Here is a 19,648-nt window from a genome sequence, read left to right on the forward strand (position 1 = left end):
GCAGTTTTCAGGTAAGGACTGAAGCCGACTTCCTCGTCGAAGAGCATTAGATATGAGCGCGATCGTAACTGTAGCTCTAATGTCTGTTTGTCAAACACAGACTTAAATGATGTATATAGGCTGATATAAGAGGCAGGAAGAGGAAAAATGAAAATTCACGAGCTAAAAGTCACTGATGTTTTATCTTTCTTGGTGTGTGAACATGTTTGTGTGTGTGTTACTCTGAGTGAAAAAGAACACATTGCATTCTCTCTCCCTGCAAGGCTTTAAGCCACAGGAGTTTTCATCTAACGGGGCTGCCTGCTACTCGTCTGGCACTGCGCTGGCTTGAAGAAAAAAACAGCATCTCTATAAAAATGAGATAAAAGGACACACTCAAACAAGCAATGTTTTATGTAACTTTAGAGAAAAACACGCCTCTTCTTGGGAGAGAACACTGTTCTGAGAAGTACTTGCTATTCTCAAATCATAGCTCTGAAATACTACTAATTGACACCAATTAAAATGGAGATGAAGAGCATGAAGAGGACAAAGTACAAAGTTAAACAAAATACTTCTGCCAGCAGGGAAAGCTGACAGGTACTGGATACTTCTGGTGTGCCGAAACCTGTGGCAAGTGCTGCTTGTTGCTCTGTCAGTTAGCTGTCACTGTGCGTGGGGGGAGGTTCTCTTGCTATCTCTGCCTTAGCATGAGGAAATCGAGAGGTTAAGCAACTTGACCCAAAACACAGCTACTAAATGGGGGAGCTGGGCTTTTATACTAGTTTTGGCCACCGAATTCCAAATGCCACACCCTCATTGTCACCTGTGACCCTTTTGTCAGGTGAAAAAAGTGTGATATTTGTCATAGTGCTCTATAAAAAGGACTTCTGATGACACTGGATGACCCTCTCCAATGCCAGTTGTTCATTTCTTCTACTGTTTGGATCTCTCTATTTGTGGGGTCCTAGGAAATGATCTGGGGACCTGTACCATTTTACATGCACTCATTCTGGTTAACGTGGCCACTGGCTGAGTTTTTTAAAGCCAGGCTGGAGCGCTGTGTTTTACGGTTGTGATATTTGGGCCCATTGAGCTGATCTCTGATGTTCTCATGCCTTCTGTAAAGCCTGGGCTATTTAAGCAATTCTTCTGGAAGATGAGGCTGGTTTATGTTGCTGATCTTTGATCCAATGATATCCAGCAGGATATGATAAAAAACTGCTCTGGATGTGGACTAGCCCTTGAGCTACACTAGAATAAATTCAGGTCCTCTGGCTCATTCCAGATAGTTTATAGGATTATAGCTGGCAGAGTGAAAATTTTAGGGTAATTCTCACTGCTTGTAAGGGGATGCTAAAGAAACATTGTCGTGTTTTTGTTCTGTGTTATGTGTGTGTGCTACACTGTATTTTCCTATAAGAAACACTACGAGAATATCAGGTAGGGGACAATATTTGTTTCTCTGTGAAGAGAATTTTAATTTTGAGAATGGCAAGCTGGATAACAACATGAATGGTAGAGGTTAAGAAAAATGAAGCCCAGACTTTGAAAGAAAAATGTCTTCGTAAGTAGATTTAATATTAATTCTATTTCATTACATAGGGACTCTGATATAAAAATGATTTGGCCAGTAGTGTTTCCTCGTACTAATTAGAATGTACTCTTTTATGGCCTGTCTCCAATTTTCTAGCTGCCTATGAGAATCATGCTTTTGATATAGTGTCATGTTTGCTTTGAGTCTTTCCACTGGAAGTGAGAGGTGTTCCCTAAATCAGTGTGTCCTTTGTTCACTCGGTGACTGATATGCAATCTCTCTTCCTGGCAGGGCAATAAAGAAAGAGACTGTTCCAGGCACTGATGGATCTTTTTTCTTATAACGAAGTTATCAAGAATGATTAGCATTCTATTAATATCGGTGGATTAAAAAAGTTTTGATAAATGATAAAATTAAAAATTTTTAAACACATTATCGCTTGCTTTCCATTGCTGCTAGTCTATTTTAATTGCTAACAGCGAATTTCTGATAGGGTTATTAAAATCTTCCTACCTGTAACAATGATCATGTTCCCTTGTGCCCAAATGCAAACCTGGGGTAGTAATTTGTGGTATCTAATACGATAAGGCTCATTGTTAATATTTATCAAATCAGATATCCTAGCCAGAAAAAGTCTACCAATTAAATTGGTGTCTATAGTCTACTCTCATAATCCATTCCCTGATATTTTTAAATAATAAAAAAAGTGTTCAAAGTTTCAAGGAACTTACACGCAAACTTTACAGAAAAAAATCTATATGTAAAATGCTACATATATGTAGTCTAATTCTGTGCAAATCAATTTTAGAAATCTAAGGTGACTTGAGTGGCTTCTTATGAAAATATTTGATTTGACTCTGAATATTTTGGATAATATAGAATATCTTAGCTATTATAGTAGGATTATTTCTGGTAATATACCAGTGACCACTTTTTGAACAATAAATTATCAACTAAGAATAGTAACCAAAGAAAACAAGTTATGAAATGTACTAAAACAGTGATGTTTAACATTTAATGAAATTCATTGCTGATTTAGCCAGTGATATGGAGAGTGAGCTCACTCCTCCACACAGAACACAGCAATTGCAAAAAGGCTGCTTGTTGTCAGCACGCGACACTTACCTGTACTCAGTAGCATATTGTAATCTGATAACAGAATGCAGAAGTGGGGGGGAAAAGAGGACACAGCAGGTTTGGAAGGTGAGGAGAGGCCAAAAGAAATTTTGAGAATAATAAAAATATTGGTATTTAATTTTAAAATCTGGATACTTTTCAGGCTAGAGTCTTAACATTTAAAATACCAAATCCTAGCCTCTTATTTTTCTGTTTAAAATTCATTGATTTTATAATTAAATGGATGGCTACCCACATGGAAAAGAGAAATGAAGCAGTTGTCCTCTGTGCAATGGTAAAATTTCCTGGCTTATATGAGAAGGCATGTAACTTTGCTTGGACTTCGGGAAAATCTAGTTTCCAGCGTAAGTGGATTCCGACTAATCACTTCCTAAGTCTGTGATTAATTAGTTTTATTCTATAGACATTAAGCACCTGCTATATATTGGACTCTGTTGACTGGAGGAACATTGTAATCAACCTGTGACCCAATTACAAACCCAGGACACGTGTTAATGTAACGTCACTATATGAATATTCCTGGATTTCAGTAGTCCTATTTAGGAATCAGCTTAGGAACAGGAAATAGGCTGTCATCACAGAAAGGCGCATCCATGCAGAGAAAGTGGTTAATATTTTTCAAAGGTATGCGATGTTTCTAGGTGCTAGTGCGGACCCAGAAGATAGACCCTGTACCATCCTAAGAGAACAGCGTGGGGACTGGGAGAGGCTACATGCTCAAAGGCTCAATCCTTGGATTTCAGGGGTTCGGATTGCAGCTGTTTATGGAAAACGTCTTAAAACAATGGTTGGCCTCTTTTCCTGGTAGTGGACAGGTGGCTTCTAATGGAGAGTAAAGGACTCCACGGACATTTGACTGGTATTCCTTTGGAATACTTGGAATTGTGTCTGAGCTGAGCGTCTGGATAACTGACAAGGGTGAAGTGAGGCAATAAGTGGGAGAACCTCCAAGGAGGCTGAAACCAGCTCCAGGACAAGAGGCGCACAAGAGTCACTGTGCTTGCAGGACAGTGACTTACTCGTCGTTATGTTCCGTTCCTGGGACACAGCACTGTGGCCAGCACATAACATCCTCAGTAAACGTCTGTTGTGCTAACCGGAAGGTTTGTAGTAAATAAAACGTTAACAAAATACATAATTTGTGTAACTATTTAACGTTAGTTTTCCTTAAGGCCTTATATCAGTGATTACTCTGGGAAACATCCGTGGAATAACAACATGGTACCAGCTCAAAGACAGGATATATTTGTGATGTGGTATCATGAAAAGCACAAAGGATTTGAATGCCAAACACAGTCTTCTAACACTGCTTGGTTTGATCTTTAAAAAGGCCTTTGCCCTTCCTAAGTCTTAATTTATTTGTATAGTCATCCACCTAAACATTTACCGAGTGCACACTGTATGCCTTTTACACAGAGATGAAAAAGAGACAAACCTTTACCTGGAGACGCTTAAAGATACAACAGAAAAATAGAACTCAAATGTTTCCTCATCTATAAAATTAGACTTACAGTACCACCCACTGCATGGATTTGGTGAGGCAATTACAATACTTCACATTTTTTTTTTTGTATATAAAAGTGTATATATACTTTTAATGCATATAAAAGTGCTTTGGAACTGCAAAGCACTGTACAAATGTTAGTTGTTATTTTGATTATTATATAATCATTCTTTGTATATTCTTTTTTCCTTAGGTTGAATTATAACACTAATTTTTCATGGAAGGTTTTCTAATTTCTCTTTTGGAACAAATCTGGAGCTTGCGACCCTGGTTCAAGCTTTATCTGTCCCTACCCATTTAGTTACTTCCCATTTCTCCTCCCCCCACAGTTCCTGGTAACCCCCCACTCCAATTCCAGGTCCTTTCTATCTCTATGAATTTGCCTATTCTAGACATTTTATAGAAATAGAATCGTATAATATGCGGCCTTTTGTGTCTGGCTTCTTTCACTTAGAACGTTGTACAAGGTTCATTCATGTTATACCATGTTTCATGTTTTTATGACTGGATAGTATTCTACTGTATTGATACGTCACATTTTGTTTATCATTTATTAATTGATGGACATTTGGTTTGTTTATACTTTGTAGCTATTATGAGTAATGCTACCATGAACATTCACGTACAAGTTTTTGTGTGATATATTTTTGGTTCTCTTGGGAACATACAATTCCATAGTAATGGAATTAATGGTTCATAATATAACTCTATGCTTAACCTTTTGAGGAACTGAGTAGTTTGATAACTGCTTTTCTATCGCTTAATGCACATAAATATAGATAAGAGCCACTGCCAATGCCTGTAAAAAATGATGCAAAGGAAAACCATAAAAGAAATCCCAACTCTCCACGCAGCCAGACTGCCTGTGGGGTCAAGGGAATGGTCGGTGTCCTTCACCCAGTTCCTTAGGGAGGTAAACTTTTCTGAGGTTACGTGCAATTCTGTTTCAGCCCTCATTGTCTGGATTAACAAAATACTCTGGTTTCTAGGCGGAGAATGTGGTACAAATGAGCTAAGTGGGGCTGCTGCCTGGCTTATGCTTTAGGGCTTTTTACTTTCCACGCCTGAGAGCTGTGCCTCTCTGAGCGACAAAGCAATGGGCCCTGGCATTTTGCTGTAAGCGGTGTTTTTCAGTAGAAACTAAAAGCACTAGGGAGTGAAACTGCTTAGCTCTGAAGCCCCGATAAAAGATGTACAGCTACTTCATGGACCAAAGGTGGGAGGAGGTTTTTCTAGTCCCAAATTGTATAACAGGTTATTTTTACTAAAGCGTGTGATGCTAAAATAAATGTTCATTACACGAGGTAGATGTCCCATGGTAGCCAACTTGAAAAGGACTAGAGGCAACGACTTGGCTATCAACAGACATACAACGCAAAAACACCTCATTCTTTTCACATCACCAGTCATTTCTTTCACATGCACCTTCTTCTAGGGACGTGGCTGAAGCTGTGACTGCCAACATGTATATTCGCTTAAACGCTCACCTTCTCTCCTTGGCTTCTCAGCATTTCTTTCTCTTTCCTGTCTACTGAAGTCTGCATTTCCCAAACACACTGTTTTATTAACGTTGACAGGTTCACCTTTGTAAATTATTTCATATTTGGCTCTTAAGCAAAGCACAATACATTCCTTTTTAGCAATTATGCTTGTTGTATAACAAACGAACCCAAAGTTTAATGGCTTACAATACAACTACACCCATTTCAGTTCTCCCGATCCTTTGCCTGGCTGGGCACTTTCTACTGGTGTTGACTGGGCTCGCTGGTGTGGCTGCTGCATCTGAACGTCAGCTGGGACCGCTGAGTAGGCCCTGTTCTCACACAGTCTTTCATTTGCAAGGAGACTAGACTGGACTCCTTCCCACGGAACTTCAGGGCAAGTCTCAAAGTGTAAGAGCTTACCAAGGCTCCACCTGTGTCACGTTGGCTGATGCCCTCTTGGTTACGCAGTCCATGTGGCAGTCTCAGGGGGAAATTAAGGTAGCAGTGTACACCTCAGTGTTCGTTAAGGTAACTGTATTTTTTATTCCTTGTTCTCTTTGTTTTTTATTCTGGGAAGTTCCTATTGACATCTTCCAGCTCATGGGTTCTCAGTCATGGCCACGCTCTAACCAACTGAGCTAGCTAGCCACCTGACACCCTTCTTCTTGATATTAGAGGAAAAGCTTTCAGTTTTTCTCCATTGAGTATGATGTTAGCTGAGGGCTTGTCATATATGGCCTTTATCAAGCTGAGGTCAGTTCTTCCTATACCCACTTTGTTGAGAGTTTTTTTTTTTTAAATCATAAATGGATGTTGGATTTCATCAAATGCTTTTTCTCCCTCTACTGAGATGACCATATGGTTTTTATCCCTGGTTTTGTTGATGTGACGAATTACATCAATTGTTCTATGGATGTTGAACCATCCTTGCATCCCTGGTATAAATACCATTTGTGGTCTATGATCCTTTTAATGTGCTGTTGAATTCGGTTTACTAGTATTTTGTTGAGAATTTTGGTAAGAAATGGGCAACTGGGCTTATTTTAGACTGCTTATTGATTTTTAAAAATATAAGATCTCGAAATAAATTAAGTAGGATTCATAGTCTCAATTACTACTTTTTGTGAATATATATAATTAATTAGGTTAAATGTATTATAATGCTTAATAAACTGTTCACTAAGTTAACTTTAAAAATAACAAATGTTTTGTGTAAAGAACAATGACTATATTAAATTCCAGGCCATTTGCCAAGTTATGCAAAAATACTACAGCAACTAAATGAGACCAATGGAAACATCTATCCAGGATTCTAGAGTTTTTCCTCAATGTACTTAATAAAAATATGCATAGAACTTACTGAAATTATTTCAAGGTTCTCAAAGTGGTCCTTTAATGTTTACAACTTGGTAACAGTGACATTTCCTTACTGGGCACTGTTGGATTTTAAGGATTTTGTACTTTTTCCACTGTAGATAAGATTGATGGATTTTATGATACAGTTCTGGTCTATTATGTAAATGGCAACATCAATGTTGCAATTGTTATACTAAAAACCAACAGAAACAGACTTTCAATTTATTTATTAGTGATCTGCCTTACAAAGACATTTTATTTCACCTTAAAAAAATGGCTAATGAAAAAACTCAATGTGAATAGAGTAAAAATTACTTTTATGCCTGAAACATGCTTAACAATAAAACAGTACATGTCTTTTCCTAGGTGTTTTCCATGTAGACAAATTTTTATCATCGATCAGTATTTTCTCATCCTTCCATAATTTAGGTCTTTGTGGGAGTTGTGTGGGGAGCTAAGGGGCATTATGTTAAATAGGCACAATCTAATTATGGGTCTGTACCATATATTTGTTTTTTGTGGACTCTAATTTTCTTGTTTTCCTGGTCTAGAAAGTCCATTTAATAATGGAAAACATAAATGAGAGAATAAAAGTTTAGAATTTATTTCAGGGTAGAACTAGCCTCAAAAAATAAATACCTGAGTTAGTTGCTAAAAGTATAATTTGTAATTAAAGCGGTAACTTTCTTCTTTAAATTTACTTATTTGACTTCACCTGATACTGTATGAAAATGAATTTAATAGGGAGTGGTGAAAAATTAATTAAGGAGATGCAGAATCTTTTTGTTTTTTTCAAATACTATTCTATTTCAATTTTAGACTCAACTTACAGTAAATAGTTCCTTGTACTGGCAACATTTTATTTACATATGCATGACAAAATCATCTTAGGAATTTTACTTCATTCTTGCACATGTTCAGCGTGTGCTGAGTATTTCCTATGTTACAGGCATTGCATGCATAATATATTTGTGAATTTCCACCTTCACTGTAGCACACAGAAGTTTTCTATGGTTTGTGTGATAGACAACTGAAGTTAGAGGAAAACATGGATACTGAACACAGTTAAGTCCTTCAGTAGGACTAAGGGTTGAGAAGGAATACCTTAGTGGTATTACTGAGTGAGGAACGAGATTTTAATCAAATTCCTTTGTACCAAATATACTTGTACAGTAGACAGGGCTTGCTGGATTATTTATAACAACTTGTGGGATGACAAAACATTTGTTAGCAAAGACCATAGAACAGACAAATTGTATTCTTTCTCCCACTTTTTGTTCCCAAAGCTTTTATGTAGCAGTTTTTCCTTCAGAATTAGGATCTATGTTGACTAGACCCTATATTATACTAGAAATCACTTTGTAAATAGAATTTCACGAAGCAAATCTTTTATTTTTGGTGGCATTACAATTTCTAATTTTCTTTTGATTTTCAAGAATATGACTTTGACTCATTTGCATCTGCACAGATGGGGTTTCCAATTGCTGAACAGCTGAATGATTTGCAGACTTTCCTATTGTTTCTCACTTTCTCTGTATAACTTGCAATTCATTCACTCAATCATTCAATTTTTGTTAATTATATCAAGCGGATATATCAGTCACTGCTTAGAGCTATTCCATATCTTCCCCTCTTCCTTCTCTTTCTCGCTTTCATTTTAGTGAGAAAAAAAATCACCATCACCAGCTAAGCCCCCACTCCACCCTGACATCTGCCGACTAGGCTGTTTTCTTATATCTTTAGTTGATGTGAGATTAAGGTAAAGAAATGATTCCTCTTGCAAGAATTCATTCTTTCAGAGACAAAAACGTCATGGATATTTTGGGAGGGCATAACAATTCCTTCCACATTTTTTTTTTTTTTAAAGGACCATTTTCCCATAAAGGAACACAGATTGGAATTTAGGTCCATTTGGTTAATATTTTTTTTTTTTAATTTTTTTTTTTAATTGGGGAAAGGGTACAGGACTTTATTGGGGAAGAGTGTGTACTTCCAGGACTTTTTCCAAGTCAAATTGTTGTCCTTTCAGTCTTAGTTGTGGAGGGCGCAGCTCAGCTCCAGGTCCAGCTGCCATTACTAGTTGCAAGGGGCAGAACCCACCATCCCTTGCGGGAGTCGAACCGGCAACCTTGTGGTTGAGAGGACCCACTCCAACCAACTGAGCCATCCGGGAGCTCAGCGACAGCTCAGCTCAAGGCGCTGTGTTCAATCTTAGTTGCAGGGGGCAGAGCCCACCATCCCTTGTGGGACTTGAGGAACTGAACTGGCAACCTTGTGGTTGAGAGCCCACTGGCCCACGTGGGAATCGAACCGGCAGCCTTCGGAGTTAGGAGCATAGAGCTCCAAATGCCTGAGCCACCGGGCTGGCCTCCACTTTCTTTAGTTATCAATTTATGATTTTTGACACAAATATATGCCTGATTAATCACTGCTCAAGCTAACATTTTTGGGTGAACTATGCATATGACAATTTAAAGTGTGATGAATAGTTAAAAATAAAGCGATTCAGGACTGAAAAAATTTTTTTATGGATAATTACATGTGGCTAAATGGAACATGACTATACTTTGAAGGTAATTTCAGAAAATATATGTATGTGAGAAATGACCATAAGGAATAAAATGTTTTTTGACATTGGAAGATGTAATCGACAATTACTGATTAAAATGGACTCTGAAAAGGTTATAATTATAAAAAATGTTCTCATGTGTTACAACAAATCATTTACCTCAATAACCTAATGTTTACTAACAATATGAATTTTGTTACACCTCAGCCCAAATGCCTCTTTGCCCCTGGACATGCAGTATTCTGAGTCTGCCACACATTTTAACTGCTCCTATATTTGAGGCACGTAATGAAGGGTGCATAGAAATTGAGGGTTACTTATGTTCTTCTCAGATATGTTAACAAGTAGTAACCTTAGAAGTCTAAAGGGAAATAATTATATTTTTGATCGGTCAAAAGAATTATTGGTTATTTAGAAAATTGATGATGCCTCTGTAATGTGACACTCCAATAACAGGTGGCTACTTCAGGCTTTGCTAGGAAGTGGAGTAAGACCCCGAGAGTATTTGTTAATAATGATAAGATCTACCAATAAGCAAAAGGATAATTAGGCCAGGACTTGTTTGAATAACACTAAGGCATATTATTATCTCTGGTAGGTAGTAGCTTTCAAACATTTTTGACCACAGCCCACAATAAAAACTACATTTTATGTCATCTCCCAGTAAGAACACATACACACACAAACCCCTACAATAAAACTTTCATGAAACAATACTTAATGTTCCTATCTGTGGTGTATTCTGATATTTTTCTATTGTTCCCTTTTACTCTGTTAAGTAAAAAGTCCTCATCGTAAGCCACTACATTAATTCATTAATACTAGTGAGTACTGACCCGTGGCTGCTCTATGAGAAAAGCAGGGTTTCAGCGTCTGAAGCACATGTACATGGTCACTTTCTTCCTAGAGTGGAACGCGCTCTACTGGTGGGGCTGGGTGAGTGGGAGGGATGGCTTAACCAAGTAGTGTTTCTTTAGACGTCAACATGCTTAACATTTAAACTAAGAAGGCTCATCCTTCAAAATTTGGGGCAGGTTCTCATGCTAGTACTTCTTAAATCAATTAAATGAAGTGCCACTTTCCTATTTAGAACATATATTTGTGCATGAAATACAGCATGTTTGAAATATTTTAAAAATATTAATTTATTACTAATTTATTTCTTGAGGATTTTAAAAATTTTTTTAAGGAGGGCGCAGCTCACACTGGCCCAGCCTCTATTCCACATATAAAAAAACTAGGATTATTTAGGTTGTAGATTGAATTCCTAATTTTTACTTCTTCTAAGATGAGTTTTATTATAAGTGATTTACAACTTTATACTTTGATTAAGATAACTCATGTAATTTCTCCCAATCTTCTGTTATTTCAACTGAAAGGTAAGGATAATGATTTGGTTTCATCACAATAGGGATATATGAGGAATTAATGTTAATATATATGTGATGAGAGGACTTTTTGTAATCTACTGATGTTAAGTCTATGGGAAGACTAAGTATAAAAAGTGAAGATTTTATAAAGGGTGTGAAACATGATTTTTTTTGACATCTAGTTTACCTTGCCAATATATTGATTAAAGGTGTTTTTATGAATTGTGAACATTGTATTAGTCTTACCTGAACCATTTTTCAGATATCCATTTGCATCTACAGTTGTATACATGATATAAGGTCCAGGCTGATTTACTCCAAAGGGCTGCAATAAAAAAGGAATAGTTAATCCTTGGAAAGTAAATGAATCATTTGAAGTTTTAGGCAAATCTACAAATAAAGTAAAACTTTTTTACACACAATTCTTACATAGATGGCAGTTATGTAGAGAATATTTCCATAAATAGATAACCTGTGATATCTATTCAAAAGAAAACCTGTTATTAATAGCAGAAAATTCTTAATACTTTAAGTGATTTGATAGTTGCATGTATACAATATTAATTTTATTGGGCATTTCTATGATCTAATATTGTCTATTATGTAGGCTGACTACTTTAAGCAGCTTTCCCCAGGGAATGGTCACCCTGCGCTGTCTGGCAGCTCCCTGAAAAACTCCATTGTCAGTGTGTATTTCGCCAGGCTGAGGGCTTGCTCTGGGTCAACAGTCCTATCAAACTGGAATGTTTGTTAAAACAATTATTAGCAATTTTTATATTGAAGCTGCCTAAGGCTGTTCTATCAGTTTGGGCCAATGAGAGGTTGACCAAATCTTAAAAGGAAAAATGCGAATGAGATGTTCCCAGGGAGGCTTTGAAAAGCTCTGTCGTGTTCCTGGGAATCTAGATGGTCCCACAGGTGTAACACTTGCTTTCAGACAAGGCACCTGAGAAGGTCCTAATCTCTCACAGGAAACCTCTCTTCAATCATCACTGACCATTAAGCTAAGTAGAGACTTCAATGGCTCCACTCATCGCACTTTACACAATCAGACCAAACAGCAGCAGTGACAACAAAGAGCAACAACAAACCAGGGAGAGCGACTTCCAGGGTTAAGACATTATTTAAAATGCCCAGTTTTCAACAAAAAATTAGGACACTCACAAACAGGAAAGCATGGGTATACAAAGGAAAAAAAGTAGTCAATAGAAATTGCCCCCAAGAAACCCTAGATGTTTGACTTAGTAGGAAGAGACTTTAAATCAGCTGTTATAAATATGTTCAAAGGACTAAAGGATATGATGTGTGAAGAACTGAAGGAAATTATGAGGACAGTGTCTCACCAAAATAGAGGATCAATAAAAAGACGGAAACCACACACACAAAACCACCTAACTTCTAGAGAACGATAACAAGTTAAAAATTCATTACAGTGACTCAACAGCAGATACATCTGCATTGGTAGAGGGAAAAATCAGTAAAACTGAAGATTTGTCAATTCAGACAATCCAGTCTGAGAAACACAAAAATGAAGAACATAAAGAAAATAACTGAGCCTGAGAGACATATGGCACACCATTAAGAATACCAACAATAACGGGAGTCCCGGAGGAGAGAAGAGACAGTGGCAGAAAGAAATGTAAAGCAAAAATGGTAGAAATACTGAAATTTAATTAACTACATTAATCTGCACATCCAAAAGCTCAACAAATTGCAAGTAGGATAAAGTTGAAAAGATCCACACCAACATACATAATAGTCAAATTCCACCAAATACATCATAGTCAACATGTTGGAAGCCAAAGAGAATTTTAAATGCAGCAACAGGTAAGTAACTCATTACTTACAAGGGATCCTCAATACGATTAAAAACTGATTTCTCATCAGAAACCCAGGAGGCCAGAAGACAGTAGGATGATATATTCAAAGTGTTGAAAGAAAAAGGCTATCAACTAAGAAGTCTAAACTCCAGCAAAATTATCCTTCATAAAAGGGAAATTAACATACTACAAGACAAAAACTGAGAGAATTTGTTATTAACACATGTGACTAACAGGAAATACTAAAGGGAGTTTCTCTGGCTGAACTGAAGGTACATTGGACAGTAACTCAAATAAAAAGTACCAGTAATGGTAACTGTAGATAAATGTAAAGTAGAAATGTATTTTGGTTTATAGCTCTTTTCTCCTATCTAATTTAAAACACTACTGCAGTAATTAGAAACCATGTTGTTGGGCTCATAATGCATGAAGATGTAATCTGTATGACAATAGGAGCACAAAGGAGGGGGAGTAAACTGAGGTATACTGAAGAAAAGCGTGTTTATGGTATTGAAACTAAATTGGTACAAATGTGAACTAGATTGTTTCTAAGTTAAGATGGAAACTAATCCTGAGAAACAAGAAAATAACTTAAACATAGAGTACTAGAAACAAGGACATTAAAATCATATCCTAGAAAACATGTAACAAAAGAAAGCAGTAACAGTGGAACAGAGAAAGAAAAAAGACATAAGACACAGAAAAAAAATAGCAAAACAGCAGACCAAAATCCTACCTTATTAGCAATTACATGAAATGTGAATGGATTAAACATTCCTATCAAAAGGCAGGGATTAGCAGAATAGATAAAACAATATGATCCAAGTGTATGCTGTCTATAAAATACACATTTTAAATTCAAAAACAACAAATAGGTTGCAAGTAAAAGCATGGTAAAGATATACCATGTAAACAGTAACCAAGTGAGGGCTGGAGTGGCCACACTAATATCAAAATAGACTTATTTTAAGAGTCCTCTTACAGTTACTTCCAAAGGTTCTACATGAGGAAAAGAACTGCATCGGTGCAATAATTGAACAACAGCCCCAAAACGATCAAATTTGGCATCATAGGCAAGTATTAGTGGAATGGCTAAAACATCCAGCTCAGGAACTTGAGTTTGCTGTTGATATTATTAATCGGGATGCAGGGAATTATCATGCCTGGCAACATCGACAGTGGGTTATTCAGGAATTTAAACTTTCGGATAATGAGCTGCAGTATGTCTGTAGACCAACTTCTTAAAGAGGATGTGAGAAATAACTGTCTGGAACCAAAGATCCTGCATCATCTCTAACACTACTGGCTGCAGTGATTGTGTGCTCTACTGGAGAGAAAAGTGCACTGAGTGCACTCTGGGAACGATCAAAGTAGTACCAGTGAATGAAAGTGCATGGAACCATTTGAAAGGGATTTTGCAGACTGGTGGTTTTGCCAAATATCCCAGTCTGTTAAATCAATTACTAGATGTACGAGCAAGTCATAGTCCCCCCGACCTAACTGGCTTTCTTGTGGATATCCATGAAGATAGGCTACAAATCTAACGCTACAAGGAGGGCATTCTTCATAAAGCATTAGAGTTATGTGAAATACTAGCCAGGGAAAAGGACATTAGAAGAAACGAATATTCGAGCTGTATCGGAAGGTCCTTTCAAAGCAAACACAGCACAGAAAGTGACCCACCAATTAAGTGTGCAGCAATAACAGCATCTAGAAACACCTGATGGAGCGCTTGTAGTTTTTCAGGAGATTCTAATGCAGGAGTTTAAAACTACAGTGATCTTTCCCTTTGCCTGTGGTGCAAACAATCCGCACAGGTGTTGCTTTTTAACAAGAATTAAGCATGATGCTCCTTGGGTGCTGCTGCTGTGGAGACTGCTAGAGTCATTTGATTCTTTTAAAGCAAAGTAATCCAGGGTGAGGGAGAGGAAACAGTCCCATAAAGGAACTTCTGTAGCTTCATCAACATTGGCTCTAATCCCTTAGCATCAACGCCTCCCTAAAAGGTAGATCCATCAGGATTTGCAGCATTAATGATTGCAGGTAACTTGTATGTTATGGAAATGCGGTAACCTGAATTCCAGGTCAGGAAGCAGGGAATGCTATGGCGACATCAGAGCTGCCATGCCACACTCACTGTATCTTGCTATCACTGCGACCAACTAATACCAAAAGAATGGTTTTGTAATCAAGTTGTGGATGCATCCGAAAAAAATTCAATTTACAAGGATTAAGAATTTCTGAAGAAGTTAATTCCTCTAGTTCATTGAATTATTTACGCACACATTTTAAATTCCTTTATGTGAGACCTGAAAAGCTGATAATATGCCAGGAGCTGAAATTATGGGAATATTAATCAGTGATGGTGACAATGTATTTGTGAAAGTTTCATATAACTTCTTTCTCACACTTTTCTGAAATCGTTTACTTTCTGTTATACACTCAGTGTTTGTGGCTCCCTGAAATTCCTATGTTGAAGCTCCAACCCCCAATGTGATGGTATTTGGAAGGTAATTAGGGTTAGCGAGGTCATGAGGGTGAGGCCATCATGATGGCCGCAGGGTCCTGTTAAGAAGGAGCGCCAGAGAGCTTGCCTTCTCTCCCTCAATGCACATGAACCTGGGAAGGGCCATGTGAGCACTCAGCGAGCACGTGGGCCTGGGAAAGCCAGGATGACAGCCCTTATCAGAACCTGACCATACAGTCAACCCTGATTTCTCACTTCCAGCTCCCAGAACTGGGAGAAAATACCTTTCTGTTGTATTTTGTAATGGTAGCTCAAGCTGACTAATGCAATAATGTGAGACCTATGAGTTATTCCATACATTTTATGTCATGAGAATAATTTAGGTATTAGCTTTCCCAATTCAGAAAATAAGAGTGTAATATTTAGAGTCAGACAATCTGGGTTCAATTTTCTCCTTTTCTACTTGACCTTGGTCAAATAATTTAATTTCTGTTTTAGTTTCCTCATCTTAAATTAGAGGTAATCATAGTACGTATCGCAGAGGATTGCTGTGAAGATTGAGCAAGTTATGTGTAAAATATTTAGAACAGTGCCTGGTACACAGTAAGTGCTCACTATGTATGCAACATTACCTTTTTATTTTGGCTAAATAAATTGTCATTTTTAGTAATGAAATTACTCATCTTTAACTATGTTGAACTACTACTGAATGGGCAAAATTATTTGATCAAAACCAGAAACATTCATCAAGTTTACCTTTTAGTTCTTTAATGTATTGCAGGATTCTAAAACTACAGAAATAATTTATTTGCAAGAATGCATGTTTGGAATGAAATTCCACTTCCCAGTAGACTATATAACTGCTGTGTAAAATGACATGGTTGTTAGCTTACAGTAAATCCCCTTTGAAAAAGTCCAGTGCTGTGATTCACAAACTTCAGCATCAGCCTCACCTTGAGGGATTGTTAAAAACACAGACTCACTGGCTGCATCTCCAGATGTTCTTATTTGGTATGTCTGGGAGGGGCCCGGGAATGTGCATTCTTTACAAGTTCCCAGGAGACTCTGATGCTGGTGGTTTGAAGACCGCTCTTTATGACCCACTGATCTCCTGGGACTACACTGTGTGCGTTTCATAAAAACTGGCAGCTTGTGAGAGTATTCAGTGCAACCTAAACCTTTGTATAATGATTCGATTTGATTGAATACAAGAGAATAAATCCATTAATGCAGTGCGTGCACAAAAAACAATAAAACACCTCTCATACTTTTCAGCTGCTTTTAGAGGTGGAGATTTTTTTTCAAAAATAGTAGCAAAGCTCCTTTCTTAACCAATACAAATGCAAAGAAGTGAAATGAGAGTTCAGAGAATTGAAATTTCATAGACATTGAAAGGCCATTAGAGAAAGATTTGAGCTGTGATCATTAAGAAGCTTTCTGAATTGTGTGATATATTTCAAGGCAGGCTAAAATCAGCAGAAAACAAAGTTTGAATAGACAAAGCAAACATCAGAACCAGACTCAGACATGGCAGGATGTTGGAATTATCAGACCAGAAATAACTATGATTAAAATGTTAAGGGCTCTAATGAAAAAGGAGACAACATGCAAGAACAGATTATTAATGTAAGCAGAGAAATGGAAACTCTAAGAAAGAATCAAAAGGAAATGGTAGAAATTAAAAAAACACACCAACTTACAGAAATGAAGAATGCCTCTGATGGGCTCATCAGCGACTGGACATAGTGGAGGAAAGAATCAGTGAGCTTGAAGATATAGCAATAGAAACTTCCAAAGGGGAAATCCAGAGAAAAACTAATGAAAAGATGAAACAGAACATCCAAGACCTGTGGAACAATTACCAAGGGTGTAACGTGTGTCATGGGAAAGAAAGGAACAGAAGAAATAGTTGAAGTCCTAATATGAGATTTTTCCCAAATTAGTGACAGACACCAAACCACAGGTCTAGAGAACATGAAACAAGATAATACCTAAATGCTACACCTAGGCTTATCATATTCAATCAGCAGAAAATCAAAGAGAAAATCCTGAAAGTAACCAGAGAAAAAAGGGGAGGAAAGATGTCTAGGGACATGTATAAGACTGATATGATTATGAAGCTCATTTAATGTTGCAGACTATGGGTTAGTGGCCAATATGCGGGGCTGTCTATCCTTCAAAAATACCCAGTAACCTAGGTTTAAGGGTAACAGAGATGGCTGGACTGCCCTCGCGTTGTCATTTTGCCAGGTAGATAGAGTGGAAGGAGAGTCTTCTGTGGGAGTGAAAGGTAGTGGCAGAAGTGACGACTGATGTGTGGTAGCTTAATAAGGACAGAAGTAAAGACAAGAGTGAGCTGATACAGGTCAAGAGACTAATGGTCTTAAAGCTGAACAGGTCTAGTTAGAGTAACACGAATGAGAGGGCTGGAAAAACAGGCAATAGTCAGAAAGTTAGATGAATGGCACTGATATTTCACAGCAAAACGGTTCCAGTAGATGAGGTCCAGGTTATGGCCATGGGAGTGAGTAACTGAAGTTGAATAACAATGAGACTCAGGCGTTTTCAAAATGGAGATGAAAGAATTGGGTGGGATTAGCTGCTGACTTGAGTAATTCTTCCCCTCTCCATATAGCAGACAGGTTACCTGTATTGGGTGGGAACATATAGGGGGCAGAAGAGCTATCCAACTCATGAATGGACTCAAGTGGTAAAGAATGTCATACGGTACATGCATATGGCCTCTGAGTGTTACACTAGCTCATATCTAACATAACACTTTCCATTATGATCAAGTGGATCTGATTTCAAAGCAATAAGAAGAATGCCCACTGTTTCATGAAATAAGTAATTTCACAAGTGGGCATCCATTTGACACATGGAAAACTGGGGCAGTATGGTGTGCATTTGTTTCTTTTAGGCTATCATAGAATTGTGATCTATTCTATCAAGGGGAGAAAAACGATAGATGTGAAGGGCAGTTTAACAGGAGCTGAACTCCAAAGAAAGGAATAAAGGGATGAAGAGAGGTAGACGTCGCCTGCAGAATGGCCCAACGGCGCTGGACCGTAGGTCACTGTGAGGACAGCTGTGCAGGCTGGGCTTTACTTAAGTGACTTTCTAAGTGGCTCTGTTCTCCACACCACAGATGTGACTTTTATTTTAAGAAGGAGAATGGGAGCACTGCTGATCTTAGAAGTATAATCTGCCTTAATTATAAAGTCTTTTCTGTCAAATTTTCTGCTAGAGCTTGTGGGTAAAATGAGTGGATTCAAGTCAAACATTTTAGACTTCTTTACTAGACTGTAATGAAAGAGCCACACAGTAGGGGATATGGTCAGTAAGGAAAACGAAGAGGAACAAAGGGTCTGAATAGTTCACAAACTGGGTAGACAAAACCCAAACAACCAAGTTCATCTTCAGCCTCCGATTAATTACATCTACACATAAGTTCCAATATGGCCTTCCCCCCACCCCCACCCCCGCCTCCCCTGTACACTACACTTTCCTAATGACAGGAAGGCAGATAGGTTTGAGCCAGCACTGACGTACTTTCACAGTGGATACAAGATGCCCTGTCCAGACCGTCCCTTCAGGACTAAGACACTCAGTCCCTAAGTGGCTGCTAGCTCACAGCCGGGCTCTTACATATAAATTGTTCTCAGAGGGAGCTGGCTCGTACAAAGTATAACCCCTTCCTGCAGGCTGCCTGATGCAACATCTCGTTGACCCCGTGTCCAAAGTTCTGGCCCCTCTCCTCAACCTGAGCCATCTCCCAAGGACAGTCCTAGCCTCAGAGCTCCCCACGCATCACAGACTGCCTTCTCCCGCAAATCCTGCTTTCCTCACTGTGTCAGAGGTGTCTCTCATGGTGAGTCTAGATGGAAGCTCTGTGTGCAGATCTCTGGCTCAGGGTCTCTTTCCATGTGTCTCAAACATGGAAAGTTTCCCAACCACACTTAAGATGTTGGCAATGTCGTGCTTTAATGGGGTAGTAAAAACATGAGACCATAATCAGAACCTCTAGCTTTGTGTTCTGTTCCACCACTTCATAGCTAGGACTTTGGACAATTCATTTCTCTGAGCCTCAGTTTCCTCTTCTTTAAATGGGGGTTAATTCCTTATAAAACAAGGGTTACTATGAGGACCCGAGCAGGGTCCACACACACATATACACAGTTACTTTCAAGTATAATGTAATGTTCTTACAAGATACATAAACTGGCAATTTCAAAAACTAAGCCTAATTATTTTCACATTTTGTTATTTACTGAAACATTCCCTTAGACAGCAAGTCAATATTAATGCTATACCAAAAAAATTCATTAACTGGGTACCATAAGCTTGGCCTTGTGCCATGTACCAAGTATACAAAGATGACACGGTTCTTGACCTCAAGGTGTTACATTTTAGTGTGGAGAGGCA

The 19,648-nt window shown here is 38.0% G+C and overlaps 1 protein-coding gene and 1 pseudogene across 2 annotated transcripts in view; one reads left to right on the plus strand and one right to left on the minus strand.

Moving 5' to 3' along the window:
- ITFG1 (integrin alpha FG-GAP repeat containing 1) overlaps positions 1–19,648 on the minus strand; it is a 129,946-nt gene that overhangs the window by 14,406 nt on the left and 95,892 nt on the right. The window contains exon 14 of the mRNA XM_081030703.1: positions 11,183–11,261. Coding sequence (XP_080886829.1) covers positions 11,183–11,261 — 79 coding nt within the window. The remainder of the gene's footprint in view (positions 1–11,182; positions 11,262–19,648) is intronic.
- On the plus strand, positions 12,726–14,480 carry LOC308490221 (protein farnesyltransferase/geranylgeranyltransferase type-1 subunit alpha-like; annotated as a pseudogene). Its single transcript has 2 exons — positions 12,726–12,763; positions 13,728–14,480. The product of its transcript is annotated as a protein farnesyltransferase/geranylgeranyltransferase type-1 subunit alpha-like (transcript).

This window comes from Rhinolophus hipposideros (assembly GCF_964194185.1).
Source record: "Rhinolophus hipposideros genome assembly, chromosome: 21".
NCBI classification, from domain to species: Eukaryota; Metazoa; Chordata; class Mammalia; order Chiroptera; family Rhinolophidae; genus Rhinolophus; species Rhinolophus hipposideros.